The sequence below is a fragment of the Dendropsophus ebraccatus genome, chromosome 13 (genome assembly GCF_027789765.1).
Source record: "Dendropsophus ebraccatus isolate aDenEbr1 chromosome 13, aDenEbr1.pat, whole genome shotgun sequence".
NCBI classification, from domain to species: Eukaryota; Metazoa; Chordata; class Amphibia; order Anura; family Hylidae; genus Dendropsophus; species Dendropsophus ebraccatus.
Genome location: NC_091466.1, coordinates 59,690,647 through 59,714,093, shown reverse-complemented (window position 1 = coordinate 59,714,093; position 23,447 = coordinate 59,690,647). Strand labels below are relative to the sequence as shown.

General features: G+C 41.9%; 1 protein-coding gene across 6 annotated transcripts in view; it reads right to left on the bottom strand.

The window, feature by feature from the left end:
* RYR3 (ryanodine receptor 3) overlaps positions 1 to 23,447 on the bottom strand; it is a 474,528-nt gene that overhangs the window by 277,283 nt on the left and 173,798 nt on the right. For all 6 annotated transcript variants that reach the window (XM_069950600.1, XM_069950599.1, XM_069950601.1 and 3 more), the window contains 5 exons: positions 9,727 to 9,801; positions 7,935 to 8,013; positions 7,200 to 7,312; positions 6,629 to 6,734; positions 1,017 to 1,110 (listed from right to left, as the gene is read on the bottom strand). In XM_069950600.1, the coding sequence (XP_069806701.1) occupies positions 1,017 to 1,110; positions 6,629 to 6,734; positions 7,200 to 7,312; positions 7,935 to 8,013; positions 9,727 to 9,801 (467 nt within the window). The remainder of the gene's footprint in view (positions 1 to 1,016; positions 1,111 to 6,628; positions 6,735 to 7,199; positions 7,313 to 7,934; positions 8,014 to 9,726; positions 9,802 to 23,447) is intronic.

Genomic DNA, 23,447 nt, shown 5'->3' with positions numbered 1-23,447 from the left:
ATATAAAGAAAGCATGGCATTGTAAGTGTGGGTATTTTATTCACAAATTTGTTTGGCCTCCTATATAAGGCTATAAAGATAATATTCGGATAATACAATGAGTGGTGGTATCTAAAAATTTGTGTACGCAAAAGCAAGGAAATCTCTAAATGTGTCTCTACATGGGCCGATTATCCATCCATTCATATTGCCCCATGTAATAGGGCCAGCGATCAGCTACTTGCTCATTGGCTGATCACTTCTGGCCAATTATTTGCCCAATCAGGCAGTTATCGTCCTGTGTAATAGGGGAAGGGGTCAGCCGACAGGCAAGCGTTTAGGCCACATTCACACACCCATAATGCAGTCCGCGGCCCCGTGGCTGCGGACCGCACTACAAATGTGCATCCGTAGTGCTCCGTGCCTCACGGAGCACTACGTTCACACTCCATCATCCCAGCGATTGGTGCCGCAAGAAAACGGTCCGCATTACAACGGATCGCGGTCCAGTATACACGTACAGACATGTGAACAAGGCCATTGGAAAACATTGGTTTCATGTTCTGTCCGCAATTGCGTGCACAATGTCGGCTAATCGTTGTCTGTCAACACATTGAAAAATCATTGTTCACGATTGCAGTGACATGCTGCCGTCGCTCTGTGGAATAGGAACAGTGGCAGCAGACCACCACTATCCTTTATGGGCTGCCCGGACGATCTAGTGCACCCGGAGCAGGCATTTGTATTGGAAAACAGAGCCGCGTCAAAGATTTTTCACCCAGTAAAATAGTAAGCTGCTCTATACTGACAAGTGGCAAGAAGACCTTAACAATTGTCCACCTTTTAGAAGAGACACAAGCTAGTTAAAACTCCTAGTTTCATGGGTCAGACACTGACTTTCAAAGTAGATACTGTACCTATATAACAAATATTTAACCTAACAAATATGGCTATATACAATCTATATAGTAACACTTTTTGTTACGCTTCATGAACAAAGTTTATTCCACAACATCCTAATTTTCCTTTAGTCTAACCTATGCTGGGCTTCTGCTGGATCGGTAGATGGGATCGTTAAACATTCATCATGGCCATGGAAAAACCGGACCACATGTCCACCAAGAAGATACCCTGAAATATAAATGTAAAATTAAAAGGTAAATCAGGCCCTGTTATTGTATGATAGGCAGAAAGCTCATGTTATTAAACAAATATCCATATAACTAAAGCCAGAATGGAACATGCAGAAATATAGGTGCTTGTTGCAGAGACCATGTCATTCATAAGAATGGAACAGATTTTCGCTGTCAAAAATATTCACAAAAAATCTACCCCATTCATACATCATTTTATAACTGCCCCTTTGCTAGCTATATAGGAATCAGGGAAATCTCAGGAATTATCCTTGCAGTAAATATAATGGCTGCCATGCAAAATAAATCAGGAATTAACAAATATTGTGAACAAACTGTTAAATGGAAATCGGCAAAAGAGAACAGTCAAGGACTATATATAATTAAGGCTGGCTTAAACCTTGGCAATTTTCCATATCCCTTTCTCTGGCATGAGTTTAGTTCCATTCAGAATAATCTGACTAGTTAACTTGGTAAAAAAAAAAAAAAAATTTAAGTGGTTATTTATCTGTCTTAATGGCCTATTAGGACATATAGGTAAAATAAAGAGACGCCTTCAATTATGGCTTCTTAAAGGAGAAGTCCAGCTAAAATTTTTATTAAAGTATTGTATTGTCCCCCAAAAGTTATACAAATTACCAATTTACAATTATTACGGGAAATGCTTATAAGTGCTTATTTCCCAGCACTTATTACTGCATCAAGGCTTTACTTCTGGATAACATGGTGATGTCACTTCCTGGATAACATGGTGAAGTCACTTCCTGGATAACATGGTGATGTCACTTCCTGGATAACATGGTGATGTCACGACCCGACTCCAAGAGCTGTGCGGGCTGTGGCTGCTGGAGAAGATGATGGCAGGGGGACACTGAGGGACACAGGGCACTGGAGAGACACTAAGCATCTCTCTGCCATCATCCTCTCCAGCAGCCACAGCCCGCACAGCTCTGGGAGTCGGGGCGTGACATAGCCATTTTATCCAGGAAGTGACATCACCATGTTATCCAGGAAGTGAAGCCTTGATGCAGTAGTAAGGGCAGGGAAAAAAGCACTTTATAAGCATTTTCCATAATAAGTGTAAATTGGTAATTTGTATTACTTTTGGGGGGCAATACGATATTTTAATAAAAATTTACGCCTGACTTCTACTTTAATAAAGAACAGGAGCCCACAATATCATGTAAATGTTGGCTGATGGCAATACTGGATAATAACCCAATGTTTATGGGGTGCCCTGACTCTCCCCCTATGGAAGATGTTAAAGGATAGATGTCGGACACGTTCAATAAAAGTATGCCCGATCCTTTGGTTCTTATAGGAGATAGGCCACCACTAGAGAACAAGATAATGTTTTATAGTTTTGATGACGGTTAATGGAGCACCGTCCTGTGCAGCAGACCCTCAGGATCAGTACATTATCAGGGTTGCCTAAACCATGCATCTTCTATAAGAAGTCAGTATATGTACATATAATTCCTCATGTTTAACACTGGGAATTGTGAACCAATGTCCTAAAAGGGTAAAACTTACACTATCAATCAATTTTCCCAAAGTATGAAAAAAAATTATAGGGAAGTATGGTTGGGTATACATTTTCATTACTTTCTATATTTTCTATATGTCAGGCTACTAATGCTTCCATTTCTCATGGTTACATTATTTAATCATTTGGTTATGAATGTAAGCATGACATTTACTGAAGACAAATCAAATGAGGGCAGAATAATAGACAGTTTAAAAAAGGTTACATAGATGTGACACTTATCAGCGTGCGTCATAGCCCGATCCTTGGGGCATTGAGCTCGACATGATAAGGATACAAACCAAGGCATTCTGCTGCTTCTGTCAATTTCAATGTTAATGGTAGATATGGTGTTTCAGGCCATTTAACAGAGACTGTGGTTCAGACAAAACCTTTGTGCCTTGTAACCAAAGAACAGCGGATTCTAATCAAGCTATATCTCTGGGCTCCAGAACAAGACTGAGGCGGTATATTTTTTAATACTTCCATTACAAGCTTCTCTAGAACTCCTAAAATGCTACTATTTAATCATTTTTAGAAATGAACCCAATTCTCTCTCTCTCTTTCTACAGTTATATATATATATATATATATATATATATACACACACACATAAATACAAAGTCTGATCATTCGGCTTTGGATACCAGTGGCTGAAGTTGAATGCAGCCCTAAGGGTTTTATTACACAGCCTGATCATAAACTGTAAACAAGGACCAATCCGCTACAATTGGGCAGCAAGGGCTGCCCAATGAATGTTGTCCGGGCAGTCCTTGCCTTAAGTAAAAAGTAATAACTCCCCTTAACACGTTCCCTGGTGTCCTCGGAGGCCTTGCACGGTGTCTGCAGCTCTGCTTTCTGTGCACTGACAGGCCTTTCAGCCAATCATAGGCTGCTGCCTGTCTGGGCCAGTGATCATCTCAGGGATCGGCGGCCTGTCAGTGCAGAGAAGGCAGAGCAGACACCGGGCAAGGCCTCCGAGAACACCAGGGAACGTGGTAAGGTAAGTTGCCTTATCTTACAATCATTAGCCGTTGGCTGTGCATCACTATCTTCGTGTAATAGGGCCCTAAGGCTGCCTGAAAACATGGATACAGCCATAGGCCATAGGCATACCCATGTTTTATGAGACTCCCTAGGGCTGCAACCAACTTCTGCAGCCACCAGTATTTAAATGCCATACTCAAATTGCGCTCATCTCTAATCATTGTACAGTTCGGACATATATGAACAGAGACACATTTTGCCCCCCCCCCCCCCCCCCCCCCCAACCAATTATCTGTGAAGCCTCTATATAACTACACGCATGATTTTCTTTTTCTAATACTAAATTTAGCACACGGAAATGACCTTCTAGAAATTAGCATTGTTATCTGCAAAATGTGAAAAAATATTCTATTATTATCTGCAGTATATAATATTCTGAGTAGAGGAACTAAAGGCGCAGGAAGCCTAATACAGATAAGTTCCACTTGGTTTGTCAGCCGCCACTCCATGTGGTGTTCATGTCTCCGAGTAATAGGGAAGAATGACGCCTGGCACTTGTGTGAAGTCCAGATATGAGGTTTATATGAAAAGGAAAAGAAAACTTCACAGACTATGCATTTCGGCATGTTCCAGCGCCTTTCTCAAATGTGTATTTTATATTGGAGATGGTTATCCAGGATTATATATGCATAGTTGGACATATGATGCCTCAATGATGCCTCAATGCCCAGGTCGTGTTTGGACATCAGCTTATGCCTGCCTCCTCTCCCGGGCGCGCCCTGCGCACCCAGCCTTCCCTCCCCGCGCCGGCCTCCACAGTTAGGCTTCCGGTTTCCATGTCTACCATCGGGGCTCACTTGGCAGAGTCCCGATGGATACCGGCAGAGAATTCTCCCTCTGTGGAGGGAGAATTCTCTGTCAGAAGCCCTATAGATGCTGCGGTCGTGCTGAGAGTTGCAGCGGGTCCCTGGCTATGACTGATAGCCGGGACCCGCCGCGGAAGACACAGTCGTAATTAATGTCGCTGCAGCATCAGGCATAGGATGCAGCAACTTTAATTAACTGCCCAGCGGCGGAAGGAGGTTAAGTACCTAAATATCCATATGCATTATGACACATTTTTATATACAATTACAGTATTTCCCTGCGTATAAGACTACTTTTTAACCCAGGAAAATTTTCTCAAAAGTCAGGGGTCATCTTATACGCCGGGTGTCATCCTACATGGCGAGTGTTGAAGAACTTTGGAACTGGACTGGAGAATCTGTGGTGACTGTATGAAGGGCAGAGCAAGCTGCAGGTGTTTTTTTTTTTTATTAATTTTTAAGTGTTGGAAGAGGGGTAGTCTTATACAGCAAGTATATCCTAAACTTTATATTTTAACTGGAAAAGTTGGGGGCCGTCTTATATACCCAGTCGTCTTATATGCCAGAAAATACAGTATTTATGTGATGTTGATGTCAGAATAAATATACATCTTAGAAAATGTACATACAAAGAAGGATACCATGCTATAGGAATTTTCATATATTTAATCATTTATTTTTTCCAGTGAATTTATTTTTCTTTTTTTTTATTCTACTATTATTTTTTACAAAAAGATGTATTCTTTATGTACTCTAGGTTAGCATCACTGGACTTAAAGCAAACCTGTGGGTACCGAGGACCACCGATACTGCATTGCCATCGATGATCCATGTACAGTCATGGCATCTGCTACTCTCCTGGTGCCCATACTTGCCTAGAAAAGAACTTTTATTCTGGCGGCAAGATGTCAAAGAGGCGAGGTCTAGAGCCTCACTTTATGACTTATTAAAGTTTCTCTGTGTCATTTCTTGTTGAAATTTGGGACACAATAAAGAATATATTACTACCTTTAAGTAAGTCTTCCATTAGTTTTTAAAGGGGAAGTTCGGCAAATAAAGAAAATTCTTTTAAATCAACTAGTGCCAGAGGTTTGCAATTTACTTATCAACTGCAGTATGTCCTGCAAGAAGTGGTGTATTATTTCCAGTCTTGTAAGCAGGAAAGGTTTTCTATGCACCACTTCCTGCAGGACATACTGCAGCTGATAAGTACTGGAAGACTGGAATTTTTTTAAAAGAAGTAAATTACAAATCTCTGGCACCAGTTGTTTTTAAAGAATGTTTTGGTTTGTTTTTGTTTTTTTTGTGTGTGTGCTGAACCACCCCTTTAAATAACCCTCCTATCTAAATTTAATAGGTCGCAGAGTGTTCTAAAATACTTTAACAGATCCTATCAGTATCCTATCAGAAGGAGGCAGGAAAAGTCTAAAGGACCTATTCCACGGAACGATTATTGGCCGTATTCGGCCGATATTGGCCGCTACGGACGATAATCGTCCCGTGGAATAGAGTGCAACGATCAGCCGACATCGTTCATGTCGGCTGATCGTTGCAGTCGCTTGTTTTTCAACATGTTGAAAAACAAGCGACTGATATAGCAGCGATCTGCTGCCGTCGCTCCGTTGAATAGGAGCATCGGCAGCAGACGCTGCTATATCCAATGGGCTGCCCGGATGATCAGCGATCACCCGGGCAGCCCCCCCGCAGCTCCCCGCCTCCCCTCCCACACTCACCTGCTCGCTGCTGCTGCGTTGAATAGCGGCAGCAGCGAGCAGGGAACGAGGAGCAAACGAGGAGCTCGTTTGCTCCTATATGACGACCCGTGGAATAGGGCCATAAGCAAGTTCTCTCCCAGCTGTGTGTCACAAGATCAAAACGATGTAAGTCTATGAAACAGGCTTGGGTCGCAAGTCAACAATAGATCTAGTGATTAGAGAGGAGTGCTATTCAAGCATGCTGGAGTCTGATCAATCAGCATTTGGATAACGGTGGCTAAAGAAGTTGGATGCAACACTATGGAGTCTTAGAAAACGTGGATAAAGGCTTTGGAGAGTTGTGCTCATCTCTACCAACCATATAGATAGGCACGTCTAAGTAATACATATGTCTGATGGATAGATGCCAAGTAAGAAACTCACCTTCTTCCACACTGCTCCCGGAGCATGTTGGATGGACATTCCAGAGGGTCTGCATAAAAGAGGCATCCACCTGGATGTTGCCCATTCCATTGGATATGGATAGATGCTACCAGAGAAAGGTGAGATAGTTTTAGACAAGTATTATTATATAACGTACATCTTATTAATTTTGCAATACATAGCCACAACTCAAGGTGTAACCTTGAAATCATCGGCATTTCGGTAAGGATTACTGCAGCTTCTGTCTCACATTTTTCTATACTAGGTCAACAAATCTGCAGCAAAGGTATTCTCTTCAGCAATAGATCATTCCTCCCAGCATGAGGCACTGATATGCCATATGCAGAGGGTAATACTACTGAGGAACAAATTCTAATATTTTAATAATTCATAAGTCACAGATTTATCAGCTCAGGCTGTAAAGGAATGTCAGATCTGAAAGGAAAAGAAAAACCTGGTATGTCGGAGGAGTCATTTATACCAAGACGTAATTGATTCCTTATATGCGTTTGCACGCTCATATTAGAAGTGACCGACAAAAGAGACAAGGATATAGTGGATTGTAACTTACTAGATATCTTTCGGAGGACACACTGACTAAGATCAGATCATCCCCAATACGAACTTTCTCTCCTTCTGATCTTTGCTTGGATGCAGGATGTATTGTCCACCAGCAGGCCTCGCCTGCAAAAAAAAAAAAATTCTTTTCACATGATGTGTCAAGGTATAGAAAAAGAATACTAAGCACAGGTAAAACTCAGCTTCTATAATGTACCTGGTAAACACAGCTCTAGGACACAGGACTTTATACTTACCATCAATCAGTACTACTCTCTACAATATCCTAATGCATCCCTATTAGTGTGGAGCAGAGAGGCCACTTTGTTCAGGTTCTGCACCGTTGTACGAACCCAAACGCTTGACTATGGATGTATCCATCCAACACTCCCTAGGGCTGCATCCAACTTCTGCAGCCGGGGGGAGTAAAATTAGGAGAACATTGCTGAACCTGAACTGTTCAGCATCTCTGCTCAACACTAATTCCTATTACTAGATAGATAGATAGATAGATAGATAGATAGATAGATAGATAGATAGATAGATAGATAGATAGATAGACAGACAGTATTAACATTGCATAACAGTCCCTGTCTACTAAGCAATGTGATAACCACAAATAAATCTGGCCCATGTGTATTGGAACATACTGAATGTGTCTAACCCACAAAAATAAATTGCTTGTATGGCTGAAATAATGTTCCTAGGCTTTTCACTAACATTGCAGATGATGAAGATGATATATTACCTGTTGCTGTATCCTGCAGTCCAACATCAAAAGCAAGTTTATCTGTAAGGGATCTGGATGTTGTCAGACATGTCAAGTACTGTAAAGAAGATTAATACCAAATGAAGTAAATCTTCATTAATCTCAAGTATACAACTAACTACAATAACCAACAGAATATTTAAGTGTAAACATAGGCTTTAAAGGGGTTATTCGTTAAGGTAAAATATATGTTGAATCATCCCCCATCCTGGAGACTAAAAATTCATTCAATACATGTCACTACCTTTTCTGTCATTCTCCCTCAGTTCTAAGGCTGCATTCCCACGTTCCGTGATCCTGACAGATCACGGACGTGGAATGCATGTACCGGAGTCCCCCCGCGCCCGGACAGAATCTGTAATTAGATCCTGGAAGCAGGGGAAACTGTATTCATAAATGCCGCACTGTAGTAACAGCACCGCTTATGAATACAGTCTCCACCGCTCCCATCATCTAATTACAGATGCTGTCTGGGCGCGGGGGGACCCCGGTACATGCATTCCACGTCCGTGATCCGTCAGGATCACGGAACGTGGGAATTCAGCCTAAGTCTGCTGCTTTCTGCTTAAGACACAGAAAACTGTATCTAAGCTGTTGAGTCTGTCTCTAGTCTAAGGCTATGTTCACACTACGTAAATTAACGGCCGTTGTTTTCACCCGGCCGGACGTGTGCGCCTAAAACTACGGCCGTAGAAATATGGCCATACGAGCTAGTCGTGAAACTACGGCCGTTGTTTAATTTTGCTTCCTAGCCTGTTTCTAAGCGGTCTGAAACAGGTCATTCAGTTGGAATGCTGCGCCCAGCCCAATAAAGCACACAGAAATTTTTTAATTTTAAAATCAAGTTTAATTCGGCTGAAATAAGTATTCCGTGCGCGGCTGCATTCAAATCCACGGCCGTTGTTGGAGCATTACCGGCTGGAAATAATTGACATGTTCATTTTTCACAGGACCGTATACACAACGGCCGTTGTCTGATGCGTAGTGTGCATTGTACGACTGTAGTTTGTATATATTGCAGACATGGTATAAACCTCAAAACAACAGCCGTAGTTTTGCGGCGAGGACTACGGCTGTAGTTTTACGTAGTGTTAACATAGCCTAAGGATGCATTTGCATGTCTGCAATTTAGCGGACCTTACGGACGTTGAAGGCATGTAATGGATTGTTCCCCCGCTGCGCATCATGTATCAATATCATGCCCGCAGTGGGGTAACTGTTTGAATCTCCGTGGCTCTGTCATTACATTGCAGTGTAGATTCAAACATTTTCCCCGCTGCCAGCATGATATTGATACATCATGCTAGGTGGAAGAACAATCCATTATATACCCTCACCGTCCGTAAGGTCCGCAAAATTGCAGACATGTGAATGCAGCCTTAAATGCATGTGAATGCAGCCCCACTCATGAGAAGGCTTATGTAAACAAGTCCCTATCTGCAACTTTATAGCAACTGTAATGCCAGGACGGATAATTACAGTAAGTTTATCGGCAACTTGACCGATAACCCTCCCAGCATTACAAAGAAGCTACAAAGTTGCAGATAAAGCAGGACAAGGCCTTGTTTACATCTAGGAGAGAGAGACCTCAGTCAGAGCATACTGTATGTTCCTGTGTATGGGGAGACCGGATGGGAGAGACAACTGACAACTGACCACCATTAGTCTGTCAGTGATTGAAGGTGTATGGCCACTTTAAGACCAATGAATTACCAACCAACGATACATCATGAGCCTCTGTACCACAATACTACAATATTGAGACACTTACCATTCCACTGAATGAATGTCGCAGTAAGATGGCATGGCCATAGAGTAACGTCCTATGACCGCCTCCTTGGGATGCCTGTAGTATAAGAAATAAAGATAATTACCTAATGGACACAATATTAGAAAATGGAAGAAGAGGGATGTATGTCCAGGGTACACCTTAGAACACTCTATGGAACATGTAGGAGAGGAGAGATAGAGAGAGGAAGAGACGTTTCATATGTATAATTGTCATACTTCTTGTATGATTTGCATTTCCTCATTTTCTCTATATATTTTACATTATACATATGAATAAAAAAAAAACACAACATAAACAGGATAGCATTGTTTTACTCGAACAATGTTCAATGCACTCAAATCCACTAAGACATGCTGCAGACTCGGGACAACCAGGCTACATATCAAGCACGGCAAGCGAGGAGAACAAATGGGACATAGAACACAACGGGATAATGTTAATGTTGGATATCTCTCTTTAGTCTTTAAACAACCCGGGATACTTAGTGTTTTTACTGTATGTGTGATCAGCTTGATATGTAGCCAGAGAGGATGCATTCTGGGCCAGTCATGGACTTGCTCTGTTTTAGGTTCTCTTACCTTCCTTGTAAACTTCTTGTGAGCATTTAAAGAAAATAAACATTAATAAACCGGCAATGGAAGAAAGTACATGTCCCTGTTCCTTATATATGTTAGTTACCGAACCAAACTTTTTACAAAGTTTTTAACATGTTCGTAAAGATGGCGGACACACTTACCGGTTCTGCAGCTGATTTTCTGCTGTGGATCCGCAGCAGATTTCATTTAAATAACTGAACACAGCATCAAATCTGCACCATCGAATCTGCTGCAGATCTGCTGTGGATCCTGTAGGTGTGAATGCACCCTAAAAGTTACAATGCCACAGAGGACAGGAACACAAGGATGGCGAACCTGCAGCCCTTTAGCTGTTGCAAAACCACAATTCCCATCATGCCTGGACAGCCAGAGGCTGTCCAGGCATGATGGGAATTGGAGTCTTGCAACAGTTTGAGGGCTGAAAGCTCTCCATCCTTGTGTTCCTGTCTTTTGTGGCATTGAAACTTTTAAAAAGGTTTAAAATATGCGTCCGCCATCTTTACGAACATGTTACAAACTTTGCAAAAAGTTTGGATCGGTAACTAACCAAAGTTTTTACAAATTTGTAATGAATCTTGGTTAGTTAAGTTCGGGTCGCTCATCTCTAATGGTAATGCCACCAGACTCTCTGCAACATGTTCTTGTGTAATGTAACAACTATAACCCATTACCTTATTGTAAGTACTAGTAAGATGCGGTAGGGGATTATTCTTACCCATTATATAGGTGGTGGAGTACAGTTATTTGTATAGTGCAGATTTTTTTTATGAACAACAATTAACAAAACATGGAAGTCAAAATTGTGTCCATAGAAGAGCTGGGCCACGATGAGCAAACAATACAGACAGATCCACAGCGGTGATCGTACAATGATGTACAGCTAAACATATGCAGAAACAAAAGTGTTTTCATAGTTGCATTCAAGACAACATACACAGGTATTATACAATTGCCATCTGCAGTCGTCCCTGCAATATGTAATCTAGAAGATTATTTATAATCCATGACATATGTTCCACCTTCATATAATAGAAATTATGAAAACGAGCACACATATTAAATACTGTAGCTACATTTCTTCTGCACAATGTTGTGCGCAGACATCCATATAGCAGTCGAAGCTTTGTTGTTTTCTGATACTCATCCTCAAATCCTAAGGGTAGATAGAGCTGGATGCCTGCCTGCTATCACAACTAGGGAGATGTTATTATGGAGTTCAATACATAAACAATATAAAATAAGCTCATAGGCTCCATCTAGTGGTAGCTATAAGCAGCCATAATTTTAAAATTTATACATCTATGCGAATTATCAGGACAGCCATATAAGAAAACAGAGCTCGGGTAACTACAAAAATGGGTAAACAATTAAATTAGCAAATTTGAAAATAAAATTGAAAAAAAAGGTACATTTGGAGGTGAAAAAAAAACAGAAAAGGAGGGACAGTGCCAAAAGAGAAATACCCAGTAAAAAAAAACAAAAACCTCCGATCAATATGGCAAGGGGCAATCTGGCAGAGAGAGACCCCTTGCTTGGCCAGGCTCTGGAGTCTGTACCGCCAGGGTCTTCTTCCCTTATCCCAGATCAACGCCCTGGGGGCCTCGGTCCCCAGCTGACAGCCCGGAGGTTGCGCTGCCCAACCCGTTCCCGTGAGCATGCCAGGAAACGAGCCTGACCCTCCTCCGGGGCCTGACATCAAGGCGCCCTACCCAGACCAGGTCAGCTGGCGAAGCCCTGGAGATGGTAGCGAGAATCCAGACCCTCACGAGGGTCTTGCTTCCCACCCCTCTCCCAGCACAGGGCATGCCGCCCCCACAATGGGCTCTCACATTCGGCATAAAACCAATTCCACAAGCTGCTTTGTCACTGGCTGAATAAGATGAATCAGTTTACATACATTATCAGAATGCATGGTCTTGTTTTATTTGACTGCTTCATATATTATATTCAATCTTGCCAAAACTGAAAATAAAATAATTAAAAAAAAAAAACAGTATGCATAAAACACCCATGCTGGTTGGATAAAAAAAATTAAAAATCTGCTCAATCTTTGAAATGTTTTAAAGGCATGACAATTACAGCTGGACTAAGATACATGCTGTAGATTTGCTTTTAGTCTTTATTGTTCTGGTAATGTTTATGCATTGAAATAAATGACAAACATGATATATCACGGTTCAGCAGCCTTAGGCCCCCCGGTCTTCTTCTCACCCAACAAGCTGATATTCATGTTCCCTGGATTCACACCCTCATGTCTCTGTCAAGCAGTATCCATGTTTTCTCATTGTCAGACTCCGGTATTGTACAGATAGAGGGACGGAGTCCTACCCAAGCAGTAATGGCCATTGCTCTACTCAGCAATAAATGCACTATTATTTTTCCGATCTGAGGGGGTCAGCTACTTTTTACAGGGAGCTTAAACTCTTGTGTGTGAGGCAAGTAGCATATATCAATCACATGACAAGCAATTCAAGAGGGCACTCTCTGTTTTAACTTTCTTTATTCTGATGCTCTCACACTGGCATTAACGTAGTGCAGTTGGCGGGGGGCGCCTGGTGCTACATGCGGTAATGAGTTACAGCTGTTTCGCGCAGCTCGTGTGCTTCTACTGACTGTCACTGATTTTCTGTTTTTGCCTGGGCATGTAGTTCTATGTTAAATATTCATGGTTTTTATTTAAGGCTTTGTTCACAAATAGGCGTAATTCCGCCTGTCTCAGTGTGACATATCTCAATGGGAGAGTGCCCGCTCCTCCACAGCAGCAGCTCTCCGCTCTAAAAAGTGACATTTCACTCCTTTGAACGGAGAGTGGTGGCAGCGGAGGAGCGCAAGCCCTCTCATTCACTCACAGTGGGACACTGAGCGAGATTCTGCCATATTTGCTCAGTGTTAACATACCCTTAGTGTGCAAAAATTAGTAAAAAGTGTATAAAAAAATAAAGAATATTTTATTAAAGGGGTTATCCAGTGCTACAAAAACATGGAAACTTTTCCCCCTACTGTTGTCTCCAGTTCAGGTGTGGTTTGCAATTAAGCTCCATTTACTTCAATGGAACGGAGTTTCAAAACCCCACCCAATCTGGAGACAACAGTAGGGGGAAAAGTGGCCATGTTTTTGTAGCTCTGGACAACCCCTTTAAATGTCAAAGCTTTGGTTTGGTGTTTCAGGGGACAGGTAGTAGTTGCAGGCAAGTTATGGAGGATTTTAACTCATAGAGAATGTTAAAGCTCACAATTTTAACATTTTTTTTGTTGCCCAATAAAGGTATCACTCCTAAATACTTTGATCAGAAGTATCTACCACAATATAGATTTTTCTGGCTAACACTGTACTATACAATTTTTTTTTTCAAACCTCATTATGGGAAACAGACTGAGCCTTGGAGGTGCCCAGCCTTAAAGGGGTTGGCCACTTTATAGTAAAATAGTTCAGTATACAGTATTAGTAGGTGTACTCACTGTATATACTGACAGCAGCTCCCTGTGTACTTCATAGAGCTACAATCAGACTCCCCTACTCCAGGCTGGGCTGCCCTGCTCTGTGATGTTACTGTCCATAAAATGGCTGACAAGGAGGAGTATGTGACCATGCCCCACCCCCCAGTGTCCACCACTGAGCCTGTATATGTCTATGGAGGACACAGGGGGCGGGGCATGGTCGCATGCTCCTCCATGTCGGCCATTTTATGGACAGAAAAAAAAAACAGTAGGGCAGCACAGCCTGGAGTAGGGGTGTCTGATTTAAGCTCTATGAGGTACACAGGGAGCTGCTGTCAGTATATACAGTGAGTACAGGTACTAATACTGTATACTGACCTATTTTACTATACAGTGGCCAACTCCTTTCAGGATGTTATACAGGTAACGTCATCCAGGGGCGAGCATGGTGGTTAAGCACCAGCGTGAGGATCTTTAGTAGGGTCATTGGTGCCTCTATGGTAGACTGGCTCTGCTAGAATGGTAAGCCAGAACATGCGGTCCCCTTTATTGCCGTCTGGCCAAGTGCTATATGTCAGACAGATGGGGACTCTATGTGGAGTTGCAAGTGAAAGCAAAGGAGAGTCCTTTCCATATTCAAAAGTCATGTTGTAGCCCCAGAACAAATCTAGTATTAGCTGCAAGATTCATAGATAATGGACGCTTTTGTTTACGTTGTACAGTTAAGTAATGAGAAGAAGTAATAAATAAATCATATAGATCACAGACATGCAGAAGGCTAAACTGGGGGGGAAAGGGCAGCTCCTTTTAATCCCTGCTGTGCTGTGATGACCTCCTGCTATGTCTGGTGGGAAAGTTAAAAGCTCCAGAGTTTAAACATTTAAATTAAAAAATAAAATAAAAAAATAAAAAATCTAGTGGAAAACTAAATTCCAACTGGCAGTTGTTATATGCTTGTTAAAAGACATGCTGATTTTATAAGGATATTTTACAAATGGTGTGTACAGTGTGTGTTATGAACTGTATAGCTACATCATACTTGTCATTTTTAGTTTAAGAATTTGGCAAACTGGAATTTAAAAAAAAGCTTCTTGGCTTTTTAGGTGCACAGACAGTCAGCACTTGAAATGTTGGGAACCAATTGTCAGTAAGTATGATATATTTCCTTTCACAAAAGTGAAATCTGCATTAAAGCTACTTTGTACCCACAATCTGCCTCCCCAAATCGCTTGTACCTTCAGATAGCAGCTTTTAATCTGTCCTGGGATCCGTTCGGCAGGTGATGCAGTGATTGTTCTAAAAAAACAACTTTTAAACTTTTCGTCCTGTGTCAAATTGGAGTGGCCTAGAGTGCCTATGCCCTAGGATTGCAACACCCCTCTGTCCCTCCTCATCACTAGGAATGCCCCATGGCGGGATTTTTCCTATTCCTCACCTGTCTGAAGTTTACTTCAATTTCAAACTGTCAAGTCTTCTCATACTTATCAGCTGCTGTATGTCCTGCAGGAAATGTTTTATTTTCAGTCTGACACAGTGCTCTCTGCTGCCTCCTCTGTCCAAGCAGGAGAGGTTTTCAATAGGAATTTGCTGCCGCTCTGGATAGTTCACAGCAGAGAGCACTGTGTTTAGGTGGGTTTACACTACGGAATCCTCGCGGATAAGTTTTGGTGGATTCCATCGCTCGCGCCTGCTCGCGGTGGCACCCATCTCCGCCCGTGCCACAGCCATCATTCTATGGCTGGGCATATTCCGCCTTCTGCCGAAAGAACTGACGTGTCAATTGTTTGGGTGGACAGCGGAATCGGCCTGGCCATAGAATAGTGTCTATGGGATGGGCGGAGATGGGCGCCACCGCGAGCAGGCACGAGCGATGGAATCCACCAGAACTTATCCGCGAGGATTCCGTAGTGTGAACCCACCCTGACTGAAAAAAAAACATTTCCTGCAGGACATACAGCACCTCATAAGTATGGGAAGACTAGAGACTTGAGAAATAGACGTAAATTACAAATCTATTTAACTTTCTGACACTAGTTGATTTGAAAGAAAAAGATTTTTGCTGAACAACCCCTTTAAACCCCAGCTAATAGAGTAGAATGACAATACCCTTATTATGGTGCACAGCAGATTACCTATTCTCCATGTTTAATGTTCAATCCCCATTACATGTATGATGACTATTGCTGTAGTCATGATGATCTTTCAGTTCAGAGGTAAGCTGACCACCGCCATACGCAGTACTGTGAATTTCACTAAATGTCAGCAATAGATTAAACTTTTCAAAAGATACAGAAATATTTTTCAAAAAAGTCCAATCTACTTGTGTATATACAACTAAAGGGAAGGTGCCGTGATTGATCACAGAGGGAAGGTGCCGTGATTGATCACAGGAGTAAGGCGGTTAATAGAAAGTAATCCTGCCAACACGATAGAGATCTCATCTGTGCCGACTCAGCAGGATTGTATCATCTCTGCAGCCAACACACTCAAATGAGCAAATGTCCATGCTGCACTCTGTCCCAGGGGTCCTCTCTCTGCCACTGGGTCTGCAACACACCAATTAAAGGCCCGGATAGAAAAGGCTGCATCACCACTTTCATACTGACAGCTCAGCTTTAGTGAGTGCCAGGGGAAGGGTTTCAAAGATACAGAGAACAGCTAACCGAACGTAACATCTTTGCTATGTATGATGTAGATTTTGCAGCTCTTTCATCCCTATCGGGAGGCTTTCTGTACAGACAGGAGTTCCTCAGTCTTTGAACATGTTAACAGTAAACCTGGTACTTTAAGGGGTACTCCAGCAATTTTTTTTTCCCACATAAACTTGGTTTCAGAAAGTTATATTGACTTGGATATTACTTTAAATTAAATATCTCAAGTCTTCCAGTATCAGCTGCTTTATGTCCTGCAGGAAGTGGTGTATTCTTTACAGTCTGATACAGTGCTCTCTTCCATGTCAGAAACTGTCCAGAACAGTAGTAAATCCCCATAGAAAACCTCTCCTGCTCTGGACAGTTCTTGACATGGACAGAGGTGGCAGCAGAGAGCACTGTGTCAGACTGGAAAGAATACACCACTTCCTGAAGGACATACAGCAGCTGATAAATATGGGAAATCTTGAGATTTTTATATCAAATTACATATCTATATAACTTTGAAAGCAGTTGATTTTAAATAAATTTTTTCTGAGAGTTTGCAGCGAAATCCCTAGCGAATCCTGGTAGTGTGAAGTTCTATGGGGTTACATATCCGCAGCGGAAGTTTCATTCCATTGCGGATACAGTATGTAACCCGGCCCCCTGCCCCTGCACAGGCAGCACTGATTGGCTGATGGGGACTGACGGGAGCCTCGCACATAGCTGCGGCGCCGAGCAGGTAATGTATGCTGCGGGCTGCAGGGGGTTAAAGGGGCCGGGTTACATATCCGCAGTGGAATGAAAATTCCACTTCGGATATGTAACCCCATAGAACTTCACACTACCAGGATTCGCTGCAAACTCGCAGCCTGAAATCCGCTGTGAATCTGGTACGTGTGAAAATACCCTTAAAGAGGGGTGAGAGAAAGCCCTCTTATCATGCCACAAACACTCTAAGGCCCAGCTCACATTTAAAACTTGTGTCATATTCGGCCCTTATTGGAGCTCATTTTGATATGATGTGGTGAACAAAAGTTCGGTAAGATGCTTTATCCTAATGATAATGTAATCATGTGACATTCTTGTGACATAGAAGAGCAATTCCGGCATTTGTTAGGGAGTGTGATGTGGAGCAAAAGGGGCTTGTACTTCATGTAATGGTGCTCACAGTCAGTAGCGCTGCTGTACTGGGGAGTATGAAATGAGAAAAGTGGATTATATGGTGTGCAGTGCTACATCTGTGTATCAGGGAGGGCAGACATGCCAGTCATAATGTCCCTATGGGGCACTGAGCTGCAGTGTCACAGATGACACACATAGTGCCTACTCACTAGACACATTTGTTTACCCTGCCTGTGACACATACTGCAAACAGAAAATCCCATCGTAGAGGAAAATGACTCGAATCCCAAGCACGCTCGAGTCCATCCAAATCCAAACATGCAGAATTTGATTACCAGTGGCTGCAGAAGTTGGATGCAGCCCTATAGGCCATATTACACTGCACGATAATCCAGGGTAAGCAAGCACTGAACTTTTAGCTCAGCGCTCGCTTGCTCCTTGCTCGCTGCCTGTACTATTACACCCACAGACAGCGAGCTGGAAGCAGTGGGAGGGGCCGCCCGAACTATCCTTAGATCGTACAGGGTGCCCATTGAAGTCAGTGGTGGTCTGCTGCCCCCACTCCTATTACAAGGAGAGATGTGCAGCAGATGGTCGCTGCCCGAATCGTGGTCTTTAAGTATGTTGAAAGACCACAATCAGCCGACATCGTGCACTAAACGACTATTGCCCTGGTATCGGCTAATGGTGCGTTTACACAGACAGATTTATCTGACAGATTTCTAAAGCCAAAACCAGGAACTGACTATAAACAGGGAACAGGTCATGAAGAAAAGACTGATTTCTGCTCTTTTCATATCCATTCCTGGCTTTGGCTTCAAGAATCTGTTAGATAAATCTGTCTGTGTAAATGCACCATAAGTAAGGCCAATAATCGTTTAGAGTAATTGGGCCTTTAGGCTGTCTAGAAAACATACTGTAGACACAACCTGCAGCTGTATCCACCTTTATTAGCCGCTGGTATTCAAATGTCCCAAGCTGGCCTTCGGACAGACCACAGCATACTTAAGTTTCGCTCGTACAGTATAATCTGTATTTCTTCACTTTGAAGTTGTTTGGAAATAAGTTGGTGCACAAGCTTTAAGGAACTTTTCGTTGTGTTCTCAGTGTTATATTCTGACGTACTCACTGCAGGATGCTTAAAAGGGTTCAATAGACCAAGTGTAATCTACTATCTACTTGTAGTCTGTGTTACACCATTATGGGGCAGATTTATTAAACTTGCACCCCTGGAGAATGCCACAGAGAAAGCACAGATTCTTACCCTTTCCGTGGCATATGCAAGACATAACCCCCCATTGCCTAATGGACTGGCAGGGTAGTCGTGGCAAGAAAGGGAAGTGGCGTGGCCTCCTCCGGTGACTAATTTATAATGGTTTACGATTGGAAACCAAGAGTAAACTGTGCAAAAATCTAAATCTGCTTCGGGGCAGGTTCACATTTTTTTGCAAGCTTAAGAGGACAATGGGGGAGGTACATTTGTACGTACAAGTACGCCGTTCTTAATAAATCTTCCCCTATGTGTTTCATTTGAAGGAAACAAAACCGCAACCTACCACACTATTTTGTCCCACAAGTCAAACATTTATCTCACAAGGAGATTATGTTTGATCAATTGAACCCTATGAGCACATGGTAGTATATGTACAGCAGAACCCCTTTTTTGATGTGTCCCACTGTATATTCACAGCATACTGTATAGTAGAAACCTAGGGGGAGATATATCAAACATGGTGTAAAGTAAAACTGGCTCAGTTGCCCCTAGCAACCAATCAGATTCCATCTTTCATTTTCCAAAGAGTCTGTGAGGAATGAAAGGTGGAATCTGATTGGTTGCTAGGGGCAACTGAGCCAGTTTCACTTTACACCATGTTTGATAAATCTCCCTCCTAATGTGCAAAGATCAAACTGAAAACATGAGCATGATAACTTCTTCATTTACACAAAAACATCAAATAAACAATAACAAAATCTATAGTAGTTCACTAATATTGACATTTCTAACAGTGTTAAAATGTGTTAAATTCTATATTCGTCTTGGTGGGCTTAAACATCACCCAAGAAGAATAATTGATAAAATACATGGTGGTTAGAAAACAATAAGTCACTCATAATAACCATTGTAAATCTCTGATCTGATTAGCAATGGTCCAATATATAACAATGGCCTGACTCCAAGACTGCATTCTAATTCTAGAAGCATATTCATATCTTGGTTTGTGTGGGAGTTATCTGGATGTACATAAAGGTCACTGGTCACGATTTATTATGTGTCTTTTATATGTTATAGACCAACATATTCTAGGATGGATAATGGGATTGCAAGAACTGATGTGTCGTGGGCCTTGTCTCGCATAGACACACAGAGTTAGGCTCCTCATCAAAGTACTTGGGGACTTTCCAATGGGGCCAATGGCAATACTATATATGTTAATAAAAGAATACAAAATATAACTTTGTGCTACCCGTCCATCTCTTTATTTCAGCTGTCCAAGTGTCAAAGAGGTATGGCCTAAGGTCTAAGGTGCACTAGGTCCGCTACACTTCCATGTTCCCAAACCCAGCCCTCCCACTCATTGGAAATCAGACTCTGCTCATCTGATTTTCAAGAAGAGAAGGTGGAGTTGTGAAGGCGAAGGTATGGCAAACCCAGGGCACCTCAGACCTAGAGCTCCACCTCCTTGGCACTTGGACAGACAAAAAGGAAAAAAAATTAAGACACTGACCCATAGAATTAGGGTATATTCTGTATCCTTTTATTAACATGTATATAACAGTGCCAGTAGTTTCATATCAGTTTTAAGGGTGACAGAATTGCTTTAAAGGGGTTATCCTTGATTAGAAAAAAGCATAACTACTTTCTTGCAAGAACAGCACCCCCTCCCTGTTCTCAGGCTGTCTGTCATATTACAAGTCAGCTCTATTCACATTCAATAGAACTGATCTGGAAAAACCACATCCATAATGAGGACAGGAGAGGTGCTGAGGCCATGTTTTTCTAAGTCTGGAAACCCCTTTAATCATGTATGCGTTCAGGATTTTGTAGAAAACTTAAGAGTCAGACCATTGAAGATATGCAAATCTATAGACATTTATGTACCGCTAAAAGAAATGATGTCAAACTGGTTAGAAAAAGATTATGTCAGAGCGAGCAGTCAGCACACAGATCCATCTGAAAAACCTAAACAAGCAAAGAGAAGGAACTGGTGAACAGAAAGAGAAAGGAGGAGGAGGAACACCATACTGGGCAGATAGATGGCAATCATCTTCACTTGGGAGCACCAGGGTCAATTCACTCTTCTTTCCGAACATGCTGGGATACTTGTATTAGGCTGGGTTCACATGCTCCTAGTGTGCCAATTACTGCATGAAAAACTGTATGTGATTTACTGTAGATGGATGAAGTTTTGAGGTTTGGTTTTTTGCTTCTATATTACTAAACATGTAACATGTACCTGTTACTAATAAAAATGTTTGATATGTCCTAGGGACCCGTCAAAGGTTTTATTCGTCAGGGTGCAAGTGTTCAGACCCTGAGCAATTAATAGAATGAGATGTTTAAAGGGGTTACCCAGCACAACAAAAACATGGCCACTTTCTTCCAGAGACAGCACCACTCTTGTCTCCAGTTTGGGGGCAGGTTACATTAAGTGAATGGCGCTTAATTGTAAATCACACCTGAACTGGAGACAAAAGTGGTGCGGTCTCTGGTAGAAAGTGGCCATGTTTTTGTAGCGCCGGATAACCCCTTTAATAGATGAGTGCACTGCCACATGTACCCCTCCTGTTCTTTGTCTACGAGACCTAGACAACCCCATAGACTTGCATTAGGAGTCCGTCCAGGGTACGTCGCACAGAACAGGTGGGAAGGGGGGGGGGGGTTAAATTGCATACTTCTCCCAGATCGTTCTCCAGATTGGTCTTGGTTTGAACACTCAGACCCCGGCTGATCAAATATTTTAGTAAGTCTCAAAGACTTACTACATGTTTCATCTGTGAAAACCATTGAGATTAGCATTAAATCATATATCTCTTTTGTCCCTGCACAGTGATCGGCACACTACTAGTGTATGTGAACTCAGCCTTACCCTCTATTACTATTGCCAAGTATACTATAGCCTAAAGCAGGAGGAATTTATTGTCCTTGATGAACAGATTTATATACTGTATGCAATAAAGAATGTATAGCACCCACGTTAACAGTAATGAATTAATCAGATGTTCCATCTCTACATGGCAGACATAGCCTTGTTATTATTCTTGTAACATTGGTATTTTATATAGCAGAACCCCAAACCCCCTATTTTTCAAGGTAAAAATTAAATTTTTACCTAAATTTATACAACATGGCCATCATTAAAACTCCCATAGAAACTATTATTCAGCGTTTTCTGACTCCAGAATACTAAATTTGTCTTTTTATGCAGTAGTCCATACCTTCTTTTTATATCACTGCATTAAGTAGGCTAATATACCATTACTTATTACCAGCATAAGCCACCAGCGATTGGTAGGGTTCAGACTCGATAGAATAGCCCCTTTGCCACTTCTCCTTTCCTTTTTAAACTAGACTCCATACATTTTTCTAATATACTCATTCTTGTTGTTAACCTATTAAATATTAAACATCATCCTTTGCTTTTGAAATGACAGACTGTTTGTTTAGCTGTGGTTACCACAATGACAGATGGTACATTTACATTTTCTATCAAATATAAATGTAGTCTATAGCATGAAGAGACAGAAGACGTGCTAGGCTCCCAAGTGAAAATGATCAAATCATCATGATCCCCATGCAAAAAAAGAGAGTGCTGGGAGAGAGAGAAGATAGAGAAAAGGACGTACCCATTTGGACAGGTCACCTGGCTATCAAGGTCGAAAACAAAATAACAAAGCGAGTGTTACATTAACTTCAAAAATCATATTCAATATTACACAATAAATTTATCTGGCCTCCTCACGCCAAGGCCACAATTACCCTGGACAAAAATAATAATTATACATAAAGGGTTAACATTTTGTATTATACATTGTGCACCAGATTTGTGAGTTGTCGCATAGGTAAGCCTGGGACTCCTTAAGAGTATCTGTCATTAGAAAAAACTTTTGTTGTGTCAAAAGTTTTGATTGGTCAAGGTGTGAATGTTCAGACCGCAACTGATGAAGAAAATGAGTCAGAGGTTGTCTGCGCACAGCCTCTCCCAGGTCTGTGTTATGAAGCCATCCAGGTCGGGAAGAGAAACGTGGACTTCTCTCGACTCGTTCTACTTATCGGTCATGATTTCAACATTCAGACCCCCAAAACTTTTCACAGGTCCCTGTAACCTGTCACTTACATCATTTTGTTCAATTGTTCTCCTAATATGTAGGAAAATAGGATTCTTGCAGCACCCCACCCTCCACCTGTGGATTGACAGTTGACTGCCTATACACAGCATGGGGAGATAACTGCCAATCAGCAGCTGGTAGGCGGAGTTTTCTGCTTCTCATGGATATCCAGGACTACTGAGCTCATGCACAAAAGAGAGAGGACTACTTATTGTCCATGTTATTCAGCAGGATATCTCTAAATCTGCTGCACAGAACAATGTAATACAATGCGATACATCATTCTGTTCAGCTTCTCTTTCACTAGTTTATGCTACCCTTAGATAGAACAGGATAAACCTTCTGACAGAGTCTCTTTAAAAGTTAATCAGACCTTTACAAATGGTGTTATATCCTCAAAATAAAGTAGATGGGGTTAGACCATGAGGATCCTTGCCATGGAGCTGCTTGCAGAGGCCACTGTCCACTGTTCATTGTCTTACAACAAATTTTGCAGTGCTGTACTAGCCTGCACCACAGTGTTAGTAGCTGCTATGGTAAGTAATGCAGTTGGCTTCTATTCACTTAAATAGGACAAAGC